Source organism: Nelumbo nucifera, chromosome 1 (assembly GCF_055504915.1).
Source record: "Nelumbo nucifera cultivar China Antique chromosome 1, China Antique-T2T, whole genome shotgun sequence".
NCBI lineage: Eukaryota > Viridiplantae > Streptophyta > Magnoliopsida > Proteales > Nelumbonaceae > Nelumbo > Nelumbo nucifera.
The window spans coordinates 20,093,153-20,106,810 of record NC_142649.1 but is presented as its reverse complement, the minus strand read 5'-3'; the positions used below and the strand labels follow the sequence as shown (position 1 = coordinate 20,106,810).

The window sequence follows — 13,658 nt, the reverse complement described above, 5'->3', positions numbered from 1 at the left end:
GGAAGTAACAATCGGAGGTGAAATTATAGCTCCCCCTGACAAGAATGCTGAAAAGAAGTGGAACATCAAGGCTCTTTACGCTATTAAAATTATTGTTGAGAAGGAATTTTTACAACATATAAAAAAGGTCTAGACTCCAAGTGAAGTCTGGGATATTTTATCTAAATTATTTTCCAAAACAAATGAAGCTCGGCTTCAGATGTTGGAAAATGAGCTTGCATCGATCTGTCAAGGATCGATGACAATCAACTAGTGTTTTACAAAGGTAAAGAGCCTCTGTGATGAAACCCGAGTCGAGGGTTGAGACCCGAGTATAATGGGTTTATGGCAGCTATTAGAGGCTGGTCAACACAACTGTCGCTTGTTGAATTAAAAAAATATGTTGACCAACCAAGAGACACTAAATAAGCAAATGGCTAGTGCCTTAATCAAAGAAACAGGAAGAAGGGGCCAAACAGCAGAAGCCTGCTAAGTTTTACCAGCAGAAGGAAAATTATCAACAAAGGGGAGCTTCTCAGCAGTATAAAAGTAATCGACGCAATGTAATATGTTACAACTATTCCAAGAAGGGCCGTTATGCCCGTGAATGCTGCTGGTACAACAAAAGAAAGCCAGTTGAAGGAAATACAACAATGTCTGCCAATCAACAAGGAGATAAAGGAAGTGAAGAAGAATGGGGAGTCGAAGCCTCCTATCCTATTGTATTATAGAGCCAGATGAGCATGGCTGCTCTGTTGAAGCTTATTCAACGGTATTAGCACAGTTTGTCTTGCCAAATCCTGGAGCAATTGACTATAGCCGAAATTGGATCGTTGACTCTAGATGCTCAAATCATATGACAGGAAATAAACACAAGCTTCAATCTATATGTTAGAATATAAAGTTGTTGCAGCTAATAATGCAAGACTTCCAATCACCCATATTTGTCAAGCATTATGCATCCTGCGATTCAACAAGGAAGAAGCACAATTTATTATCAGTATCTCAATGAACTGCATCTGGTAATTATGTAGTGTTTGGTCCAAATGATGTTAAAGTATATCGGAGAATACATACGCCGGAGGCACCACTTATGAAAGGACGACAATTAGAGTCTATCTACGTAATGTCTGCTGAATCAACTTATGTAGAATAGACTTGGCCATGTTGGGTACAACAGGCTCAAAGTAATGATGGCAAAGTCAATGTTGGAAGTGCAGACCGATACAATATGTGTTGGATGTCAATATGGTAAGGCACACCAATTACCATATATTGAATCAAAGTTTTGAGCTAAACAACCTTTGGAACTCATCCACTCTGACATATTTGGACGAGTGAAGCAAGAATTGATAACATTTATTGATGACTTCTCAAGGTACGTATGGGTGTACTTCTTAAAAGAAAAATCTGAAGCATTATCAAAGTTTATAGAATTTAAAGAGATGGTCAAAAGAGAAGTTGGGCATAAAATTAAGTGCCTCCACGTTGATAATGGAAGGAAGAGAATACACATCAAGGAAATTATCAAATTATCTAAAGAAACATGGGATGCCACAACAATTGACATGTTCAAACACTCCGCAATACAACGGAGTAGCTGAGAGAAAGAACAGGCATTTAGCTGAAGTATGTAGAAGCATGTTGCATGGTAAAAATGTGTCTGGACGATTTTGGCACAAGGCATGAAAACTGTAACACATGTTATTAATCGACTACCGCAAGCATCACTTGGCTTTCTCTGACCATATGAAAAGTTATGGAATCGTCAACCCACAGCAAATTCGATAAGAAGGTTATTTGGTGTATATTCCTTGGCTATGATAGTGAAAGAAAGGGATATAGGTGTTTTAATCTGAATACCAATCATTTCTATACATCTCAAAATGTGGTATTCGATGAAGTTTCACCTTGGTGGTCACCTGAGAGAGTGGTACTACCCAACTCTGAAGTCATGGTGGAAAACATACAAGAAAAGTTTATTGAAAAAGATTCAGAGCCTCAATCGAGCTCGTCAGATTCTCAGAAATCTCTAAAACCATGGAATACTGGTGTTCTTGAGCAAAAGATAGCTGAAGAAATTAGAGCAAGTCAGATGGAGGAGCTTGAGGAACAACCAAGACAAGACTTACGAAGGTCAACTAGGGTTAGACGCCCTAACCCTAAGTATATAGATGCCACACTCGCTGAAGAAGTTAGCGACTTAGAACCAACTAGTTATGAAGAAGCCTGCCAAAGTGAAAAATGGGAGAAGGCAACGAGAGAAGAGATCCAAGCCCTAAAACAAAATCAAACATGGGAAATGGTACCAAAACCCCATGATGTAAAACCTATCTCATGCAAATGGGTTTATAATGTAAAAAGAAGGGCTGATGGATCTATAGAAATATATAAAGCTCGATTGGTTGCTCGAGGTTTTTCACAACAATATGGCTTAGACTATGATGAGACATTAAGTTCAGTTGCAAAAATCACAACAGTGAGAACACTAATAGCTGTGGCTGCAAGTTATTCATGGAAATTGGATGTGAAGAATGTTTTTTTTTTTTTTTCATGGAGAACTTGATCGCGAAATGTATATGGAGCAGCCAAAAGGGTTTACATGTCAAAATCATCCAAATTATGTCTGGAAATTATGGAAAGGTTTATATGGATTAAAACAAGTACCACGAGCATGGTATGGAAAGATAATTGAGTTTTTAGTCCGGTGTAGATATTCAATTATATCAACAGATTCAAGCTTATTTATAAAAACTCAAAATAGTAAGATCACCATTGTTCTTGTTTATGTAGATGATCTCATCATCATGGAAAATGATGAAAGAGAGAATCAATGAATAAAAGAGAACCTTTTTATACGGTTCCAAATGAAAGAGCTTGGAGAGCTCAAACATTTTCTTGGGCTAGAACTTGAAAAAGTTAAAGATGGAATGCTTCTCTGTCAGCACAAATACACAAAGGATCTCTTAGAAAAGTATGGAATGGTCGACAGCAAACCTATCTCTACACCAATAGATCCGAATGTAAAGCTACATGTGGAAGAAGGAGAAGAACTAGAAGGACCGACCATGTATCGACAACTAGTAGGTAGTTTAATCTATGTAACAATGACCCATCCGGATATAACCTTTGCAGTTGGAGTCATGAGTCATTTCATGCAGAATCCCAAGAAACCTCATGTTCAAGCAGTTCGTCCAATCCTACGATATGTGAAAGGAACTATTGACTTTGGAATTCTTTACAAAAAGAAAGAAGAATGTCAAGTTAATGGATTCTGTGATGCCGATTATGCAAGAGATCTAACAACAAGAAGATCCACATTAGGATATGTTTTCAAACTTGGATCAGGGGCAATATCGTGGTGTAGTAAGAGACAACCAACAGTGTCTTTATCAATTACAGAAGCAGAGTATAGATCAGCAACAATGGCAACACTAGAAAGTACTTGGTTATCACAACTACTAAGAGACATACATCAACAAATTGACAATCCAATTTCATTTATTGTGAATACGACTAGCAGAGAATCCTGTATTTCGAGTTATAGAATCGTTTGGCATCTTCCATCTTAAGGTGTACTTGTGCAAGCGTGGATTGGAGCTATTGGAGATAATCCTTAAAGTTGATGGTGTTCTTTATTTCCGAGTTAACCTCTCCCAGAACCGTTTCTGTCAGAGAGCCAAACGCCTTCTCTGCCATCTTCTGATCTGTTGGAGTCTCTGCCATTCTTTTTCTTCAGCTAATTGAAGTTGGAAGATAATCGCTCTGCAGCTCTTATGTCTCGAGATATCTCTAGGAGAATCTGAGGAAAGGAACACTGAAATGGACCAAGAGCATGCCGCACGCTCTTCTAGTTCTTCCTCTCGTTTCTCCACTCTCCTCCGTTGCGACTCCAATGAAAGTTGGACGCGCTTTCGCCATGGAAATAAAGTCAAAACACGAGATAAAACTACTTTATATTTCCATTTATAGGTGTGGGTTGTATTGGGGTTCCCAAAGAAGTTCTGTGACTGTTGTCGACTTGTCGCTGCACCTGCACATGCGAACTCTCTTCCTCTTTGCGTAATTGCTTAACTATCAAATTTATTAAGCGTTTGAAGAAGTCTTCGGTGCTCGCAAGACCGTGGCAGCCTTGCATTGGGAATATCTCCCGTAAAAGAAAATCACTGTGTGACCGTGGCACAGGCTGAGTGCTGAAGCCGATTTTGTCTTCAATTGACTACAGTTTCTATATGTAGGGATGTCCATGTCCATGGGTAGGCGTGGCAATTTTTCACCCAACCCGCTGAATCCGCCCAACTCGCCCATTTATTTGACGGGTTGTGTGATCAATCCATCATTCAATTCACCCATTTAAATAGGTTGGGTTAACCATTACAAACATAAGTATTAATTCTTTAGTTTTTTTTTTTTATTTTCTTCATTTGAATTAAATAATTTATAATTAATATATTAATTGTTGAGTAAATTTAGTTTTGTTTTGAACCAACACACTTCACCCAACATAAATCCAAATCAATTTCACCCAAGTCCGGTTCAGTTCAACACAGTCTGACCCGATCCAACATATACCGATCTGGGTTAAGTTGAATTTGAAATAGACCTCAAATGGGATGGCTCGGTATCGCTTGCTTTGTGTGGTTTGGGTCATCCGGTCCAACCATTATTCACACAGCCCGACCCAACCCGACAAAAGCTGATCAGAGTAGACCCAAATCTGAAGCAGGTCGGACTGGGTGAAGTCCAGACCCTAAACCACCCCACTTGCTTTGCCCGGTTCGGATCATCGGTTTGGCTCGTATCCATAAAACCCAACCCGAATTCGGCATGGGTCAACAATGCTAGCTGACCTATATCCTTTGGAGCCTCTAGCCTGGGGCCAACCTGAATCCGGCTCGACCCGGTCCGACCGAAGTGAACCGGTGCAGTCGGGTTTTGGCCCGACCGAGTTGAACCGACCCGATTGGGTGTGGTCCTAACCAGACTAAATTTGATCGGTTCGGGTCTGGTCCGACCGGTCTGAACCGGTTCAATCGGGACCTGGTATGGTCGGAAGGGTCCAGATCTAAATGGTTCAACCACTCTTGATGTGATTAGCTCAAAGACAATCCAATTAAATAGTTCAAGTTGGTCTGATCGATTTGAACCTAAGTGGTTCGTCAAATCCGAAGCCCGAACATAATTAAATGGCTTTGTTGCTTATGTAAAAATAATGCATGTAATGTGATTTGAACCTTCACCACTTGTGTAAATAACAACTAATATTACGACTAAGCTTTGACCAACTCATTTATTAGAATGGAGTTAGTTTTTGGTTTTAAGTACATAAATATAAAATTAATGGGTTTGGGCGGGTTGGATTGGGTTAAAGCGGGTTTGGGTTGAACCCAACCTATTTAATTTTACATAATTGGGTCATTAACGGGTTGGTGGGTTAAATGGGTTGGGTTGAAACTCAACCCAAACCAAACCCAACCCAACTTGCCCAATTGCTACCACTATCCATGGGTCCGGTTAAATTGTAAATCTGGCTTGACCCAATCCTATAGGGTCGGGTTAAGGTCACAGATATTCGACTTTAGGGTTGGGTTAGGGTTTTGATTATTCAACCTGACTCAGGTTTGGTTTTTGGCTGATTTGCCCTACTGGGTCATGATGCCCCACATATATACAAAGTATTTTTGTAATTTTTGACTTCTAACTCCATGGCCTTAAAGTTTAATATTTATTTATATGTTAATTTTAGTTTTCTTTCTTTTAATGTGAAAAATGACACCTTAGAATCTATAAAACAAGTTTCTAACTTAATTAATGGATTTTGGATATTCAAAATGTACTAAAAAAGTATAGTTGAAATTCTACAGGTTGGGTTGAATTCGGAAATTATGCATTTTATGATCGGGTTGAATTGGGTTCGGGTTAGGGTTGAGGCAAATTCATGCTAAACACGATTCATTGACATTCCTATTTATAATCACTTTTCATTCATGTAAAACGTTCCTAATACATGGTGAGATGTGGATGTGAGGTTGGTGTGAGGATCGTTTTATGAGGAATAAATCCCAATTCATTTCTGTGGGGTATGGCATCTATCGTGTTGGACTTAAGATATTGTATTAATATCTTATTCTTATGTCAAGTGAACAATTTGGAATTCTTTTTTCTTGCTCCATTGGATTAATAACTTATTTTTTATATCGACCGAACAATTCGTTTTATTTTTCCTTTGTTTCCTTTGATTAATAGTTTATTTTTGGGCAAATTTTTTAAAGTAACCCTAAGTTTTAAGAAATTGACTAACAGTGCCCCAAGTTTGTTCACTGCATCTGTATCGTTTATGAATTCAGGGGGGATGAACACTTTCCAATACATTTGAACAATTCCCCCTACGCACATCTTCAGGTCTAGTGAGCTAATTGAAATAGTTAAAAAGAAGATATTTTGCTTGAAAAACCCTGTTCAAAGTTCCAACAATTGCATAAGAATTTGCCACGGAAAGAATGTTAGAATTGTTATACATAGAAGACATTGATTGAGTGAAAGGGTAACGACAACATAGCCTTTCCAAAAGTGAAGAAAAAAATGAAGGAAATGTAAATGATTTTAAAGGGGAAATCTCTCTCATCTCCCCTATGTTTTCAACAATTTCTGACCTCTCTTTTAGTTTTGAAAAATGTTTGGCTCAATTGAACAAAACGATTAAATTAACAAAATTGAACATTTTCAATTGAATTAATGCAACTCAACTTAGATTATCAAAAATATTAAATTGCTGGAAACAGTATTTATTCAATAGAGCTAAAAAAAAGAAAATCCAAAACATCGTTACGTTTCATTGTTGAAGATGGAAGGACACTTCAGAGTTCAAATCCGTATGAAACTTCTAGAAGGAAAACATCCGGGTAAATGCACTTATTAGGGTAATTGTTTTACCAAAATATGAATGGGACCTAATTCCTAAGGCCCCGTTCGTTTTTTGGTAAGTTACTTACTCGGGTAAATGCAGTTATCTGGGTAAGTTTTTCCTGAGAAACATTTATCCGGATAAGTGCATTTACCCATGTTATTTTATTTCTCATGTAAATAATGTAATGACCATTTTAGCCATAAAAATCCATTATTAAAAAGGGCATTTTTGTCCTATTCAAGTGTTGACAACTTTCCCATAGGTGGGAAAATTAATTTACCCACCTAGGAGATGGGTATCACTTATACGGATAAGTGGTACACAGGAAAATAAACTTTCCCTGGTCCCCACATAAATCTGAAAAAAGAACATGTGATTCTTGGTTAATGGGAACCAAAATCTCATCAACTTTTCCCCCTCTCAAAATCCGAAAAAAAAAACACCCCCTAAGTATTATGGTTGAGCCTAGGTTGGCCTAAAACCCAATCGCATCTTGACCAAGTAATATGAAAGTAGGTTTGTGATGGAAGGTTAACAACACTTTTCAAAATTAGGGAAGGCCATTGGGTTTTGTTCTACATCACCTTTTTTGGTTTTTTTTTTTTTTTCAAAGATGTCGTCAGGTTTCAACTTGGGTCTTGGCCAACTTGATCAACTTGACCAAATCCGAACCTGACTTAACATACTTTTCTTTATATTTATATGTATAAATATTATATGAACATTTATTTATATAAGTATTTACGCATATATTTATATGTGCAACCATACATGTTAAATCCAAACAAAAAAGTCAAGGTTTAAGAAGTTCATACCGTTCGTATGCATACCAAGAATGGGAGTAGCAGCAATCGCGGCTAGTAGAACAATAGTAACTGGAAAAATCGATCACCGGGAGCAATTGATTAGAAGAACGGCAAAGAACTTGCAAAGAGAGAAACAACACCACCAGTAACAGGAGATTAGTGGCGGTGATAGTTAAGGGTGCCAATGGACCGGTTTTGGATTGGACTCGTCCAGTCCAAAATCAATTTTGATGGATTGGGCAAACCAACAAGATATATTGGATTGGACCAATCCGGTCCAAAATATTTATTACATTGGATTGGACCTGGTCCATCCGTAACAAATTTATATTGGATTGGGTTGGATTAAGACAATATCTGGTCCATTGATATAAGATAAGAATATGTGTCAATGGACCGGTTTGGATTGAAACCAATCTAAATCAAAATGAATTTGAACAGATTGAATGGTCCAGATATTGAATTGGACCGGTCCAAATTGGTCCAAAACATTCATCGGATTGGATTGAGCCTGGTCCATTTATAATGGACTAATATTGGACTGGATCGAATTGGACCAAATCCAATCCAATTGGCACCCCTAGCCATAGTGAGTTTGCAAGTAGAACAGAGCAGAAATCCTAAGGCCTTAACCATGGATATTTTTGATTGATTGTATTTTGATGATTCACTCTACATTTGGGAAACTCAATTTTCCCAAATCGGAGAAAGGTAATATAAGGTAATACCTTGCCGGGTAAATGATACCTAGGAAAAACATCTTTATCATGGATCCCACTTAAATCCTCAAAAAGAACATAATAGAGTCAGTTAATGGGAATCACAATCCCATTGACTGACTTTCCCCCTAACAAAAAGAACATGATTGGTTTTTAGTGACAAATTTAATGGTCTTGATTTTTGGTTAGAAGATTCTGAATAAAGATATATCTCTCTCTTAAATATATTAAGACTCAGTTTGGAAGGAGTACAAATACAAATTTGTAGAATACAAAACCTTATATTTTATATTATTTTACATGTATTTGTACTGTACAAATTTGTATGAAACTTGGAAATGTTTAACAATTAGGGGTGATTATTTTTGTTCAGCCCAGCCCAGCCTGCAAATGTCAAGCTTGGGCTCGGGTCTGAAAGGAGTGGGCTGAATAGAAATCCAATCTCTGGTATTTTTAGCAGAAAGTGCACATTCTCAAGCGACCAAAAGCCTAAAACCTGCTTTCTCATAAACGCGGTGAGAGAATGGGTATCCGTAATATGGGGTCGTTTGAAAATGACTAAATGACTGACTGAACTGAATGGCTTATTACTTTATCTTTTTGTTGATACAAAACAATTGAATTATTAAATATTCAAATTTACAACCCAATTTAAATTTCTGCCATTAAAGAGTTCACAACCTACTTAATAATTTATTGATCACTAAAATACAAAGCAACAATCCATTCAATTCAGTCACTTCAGCTATTATCAAACAACCCCTTCTTGGCAGTCAAAATAGTTGAATGACTCAATTCCCTCACCCAGTGTTTATGGGCCAAGCTTCAGTGTGATAAATAAAGCTCTCATTTTAGGAAGTCTTACAATTGTTAGACACTTGCTGCATTTGGCATTCCTGGACTACTTATCTTCATTTTACTGTTAAAATGCACCAATGAACACTGTGTTTTTAACTGCAAAAAGCAGATATAAGTCCTTAAAATAAGGAATGCCAAATGCAACCTTAGACAATCAATTCAAAGGGTCGCCTGTCCAATGGATGGATAAACACACAGCCTATGAGTCTGTGGCATTAATCGGGCTCAGGCTCAAAATCCAATTCTCGTAATACAACTTTCAAAGTATACCCCTCTCCAGCAAATAGTGCAATGCATAGTTAATGGGAAGGGGATCATTGCTGCATCTAGAAGAAAACCATCAAAATGGATTAATGAAGCCAATCCAAGCTGATCTTCTATTTACGGGCATCCATTTTGAGGTTGGGGAGATGGGGTTGGAAAGGCTGCCATGGAATAGCTGTCTCTTCATCGCAAATCACTCGCTTCAGATGCCTAAGGTTCTTAGCTGATTCTGGCAGTTCCTTCATACTTGAGCATCGCCTCATGCCAAGCTTTTTCAAAACCCCTTAACTCATCTAACGTTTCAGGGAACTTCTTCATATTTAAGCAATCCGATACATCAAGGAACCTTAACTTCTTGAGTTTCTGAATCGAGTCTGGTAATTGTAGCAGTCCTGTACATGCATGCAACCTTAGCACCTCCAGTTCTGTGAGATCTCCAATCTCTTCAGGTAGTGCAGATAAATCATGACAATTGGTAATGCTAAGCTTTTTCAGATGGGCAACATTGCCAATCCCTGGTGGCAATTTCTTCAGATCATTGCAGTAATCTATGTTGATCTCAGTGAGATTTGGCAACATTTCAGAGATCACAGTGGTGCAATTCCTGGTGGCTTCTCCAACTTCACACAACTAGTGATATCTTGTGCAAATTCTTGAAGGGCACTTTGATGTCATTGAGTGAAGGAATCAAAACTTTCTCTAACCTGAATCTCTTTAGTTGAGCTAGATTACTAAGTGCTTGCCATCCAGTGAGTTGGGCTTTTCTGCTTCCCTGGTTTGCAATGATCAGAGTTCTAAGCTTCTCCATTTTCTTGATGAATGGAGGTAGTTTATAGTCCCTCCCCAAGAAGTCCAGAAGAACTTTGGCTTCCGGAAATTGCATATTGCACCATTCTAAGGGACATATTTCACCTGCAAGATAGCTCTTTTTAAGTCATGGTGAAGAAGAAAACAATTGACTGAGCAGCACTTTGGTGTTAAAAGAAGAAGGATGATCAGGTAATTAACCTGTGAGGATGGAGGGAGACAAGGTGGGCATTTAGGAGTTGATGTTCTTCTTTCTTCCATGACTCTGGGAGGTCATCTTGTCTTCTTTCCACTGTAAGCCTCTTACTCTGCCTTATGTCTCCTTCCTTCAGGCTTCGGTAGATGGCCAATTCTCTGAGAAGATCAAGTTGAATCACGAATAGCTCATCTAAGTTACCACCAATCTCCCCTGCATCTTCCCTAATAAAATCACAAGTTCACAACCAACTAAGCAAACAGAAACAGATGATCCCACTAAGATTTTCAATTGTAGATTCGGAGAAAATGTATTTATTCTTGGAATTTAGTTGTCAGTTGCTTATTTTCCATCAGAGTGGAAAAATAAAATGAATAAGTAAATCCAGCATACCTTGCAGCTCCAACAAAATTTACAAAGTTTCGGTTGGAAAGTTTCTTGAGTATGTCATAGGCATCATTTTCACCATCAAGCTTGTAGAGCTCAACCCAAATATCCAGAAGAACAGAGGCAGGGATTTTTCGGTCCTCAGGAAAGCAACCCAAGTCCATAAAACTTTCTCGAAGATTGACATCGAGGAGTTCTATACTTGGTGCTAGGCGATCTTGTAGAACGGAATGATGATCGAAAATTGATTTAGAGCTACTTTTCGAAAGTATGCTCTCTGTCATTTCCCATATCTTTGGTTCTTCCCTTCTTAGTGACTTAGCGATCACGTTAAGAACCAAGGGCAATCCCTTGCAACCTTTCACAACCTGCAATCAGAAATGGTTTTGTATCAGAGAAGAATTACAAGGGTTAACTTAATTATTTTCTTTTTGTGCTCAAGTTAGTGGGTTCCCTAGGCACTACACCATAACCCGAGTGTGATGAGACATGGGTAAGGGCTCATAATGTAGGTATGGATATGACACTGAACAGAACAGAATGGTGAAACCAGGATTCATTTTGATGATCCCATGCAGTTGAAACAAAGCTTGGATGATATTCATGCATAGGCGGATCTATGGATATATGTCAGTATGGGCAATTGACCCATGAGTTTTGAAAAATTTTTATATAATAATGAAAATAACTAAATTTTTTTCACAATTTCCCCATTTAAATAAAATAATAGGGGTCAAATTATTTATTTATTTTGATAATAAGGGGTCAAATAATGGCACCCATGTCTCACGACCTATTTAAAACCTAAAAGGGTTTGAATATGATATCGGAAGACATGAACCCCGGAAAAACGGGAGAATGACTGATCAGTCTAGGCTAGAAGTTTTTAGCCCCACCGTATAGGGGGGATGAATCCTGACTGTAGATTGATGCCAAATCTACGGGTAGGATATAGGTTTATAGGGGGGGCTACTAGTAGATTATGGGGGATTGTAATTCAGAATTCTGCATTGAGCTGCAATGTACTTATTCCCGGAAAAACTGTTAACCAATCATAGTGGTATCGTTAAAGTGATAACCAATCATGGTAGCAGAAGGACATAATGCTTGTCGCCACTGATCAAAGGACCTGGATCCGCCATTGAATCCATGTGGATGGGACAGAAAAATCACCTTTTCTACAAGATCATCATCAACCTTCAGGCTTCCATTTTCGGCTGCCAATTGACAGAAGAGTTTAATTGAATTTCTGTGGCTTAGTGTTTTCACTTTATATACAGAATCAAACTCTTTCAATTCTGTTCTTGATGTTATCAACATCTTGAACATCTTGTAAGTCACTGTGTTAAAAGCAGGCTTCAGTTTCTCAATGTCTGAGTCTGACCAAACATCATCTAGAACCAATTGCATGTGTTCTTGTTTTTGCTGGCTCAACTGTTCCCCTAGTCGATTAACTGCATTTTCATCATCTTTGAAGTCTCCTAGTGAATTGCTTGCAATATCTTTGAAAACATCCTTTATGAGATTCTTTGTCTCAGGCGAGTTTGAAACCCTTAAAAAGAAGATCTTCTTCCTGAATTTGCCTGTCCAAACACAATATAAGATATACAGACGGATATGGACTATGAAGGAGAAAAATCATGTATGAGGTTCATGGAAGATGAATATTGTGATCATTCCATGTCTGAGCTCAGCAGATTAACAATAAGACGTGCCTATCTGTAGAATTGAAGAATATTATTTTTACACTTGTGCAGAGGAAGGAACTTCACCAGACATTACCAACCCTGCCTTAATTGTTTCCAGTGCAATTTCATTTATGTTTGGTTTGAAGGAAAAAATAGGGAAAGGCTTTAGATTTCCCTTCCTTTCCCTACTTTTTCCTACAAACCAAACATAACCTTAGTATCTTGTAAAAATGATTTTAGTGCAATTCTGGTATATTTTTGTTTTGTTTCAAACAATGTTTTAAAAACCGAATTAAGGGCTGAACCATTTCTTAGGTCAAAAAGTTTATTTATTTATTTATTTTTTTCCATGAAAATAGTGGGGCAAGACACTTATTAATTCCTTGAAATGTATAGATCTCAAAAAGTTACCCAAAATCAAAGCAAAAAGAACCCCATTTGGACATGCAAGTGCAAAGTTATGGCCTTGGGAAGTTTGCACGTATATTGAGTGTGCAACCCATGACCCAATGACTATGTCGAATTGATTAGCGGTTCAACCACCTGGGTCGAACGGTTTTTGACCAAATCAATAGATTTTGATCCAATCATTGATTTTAGCCAAACTGAACCTTAAACCATGGCCAGATGATGATTTGAACGGTTCAACCGTCTGAATCAATAGTGTGCTAAAAAACCTGATTTCAAGGCAAATACAACTTAGTTCTGATTTCAGCACAAACACCAAGCACCTTCACACCATCTCGAAACAACTCCGACTTCAATTCTTCAAGAGGCTCCTCCAACCCAACAACAGTATCTGGGAGTCCGCAGGAACCGCGCATGACGTGGTGGTGGAGTTGGTAATTAGACTGTGTAGGAGCTGATTCCTTTTGCTCTCGATCCAGTCATTCGTCTGCCTGTTCAATTCGAAAAATCGGCTTATAGATTCATCATTTAATTCAAGCAACCTCTTTGCATACTTGTATCTCCTCCACAAGTTCCAACAGCGGATGCTTTGGCCTTTCTGGATTAGCCTTTGTCAGTTCTCATAGTGTGCCGTCAATG

The 13,658-nt window shown here is 38.1% G+C and overlaps 1 protein-coding gene and 1 pseudogene across 1 annotated transcript; both read right to left on the bottom strand.

Moving 5' to 3' along the window:
• Positions 1-9,210: 9,210 nt before the first annotated feature.
• Positions 9,211-11,483, bottom strand: LOC148802988 (disease resistance protein ADR1-like; annotated as a pseudogene).
• On the bottom strand, positions 11,254-13,435 carry LOC104605884 (putative disease resistance protein At5g66900). The gene is made up of 3 exons (XM_088886872.1): positions 13,336-13,435; positions 12,003-12,506; positions 11,254-11,291 (listed from the first exon to the last, which is right to left on the bottom strand). The coding sequence occupies exons 1-3, from the start codon at positions 13,433-13,435 to the stop codon at positions 11,254-11,256; spliced, it is 642 nt and encodes a 213-aa protein (XP_088742998.1).
• Between the last annotated feature and the right edge of the window lie 223 nt (positions 13,436-13,658).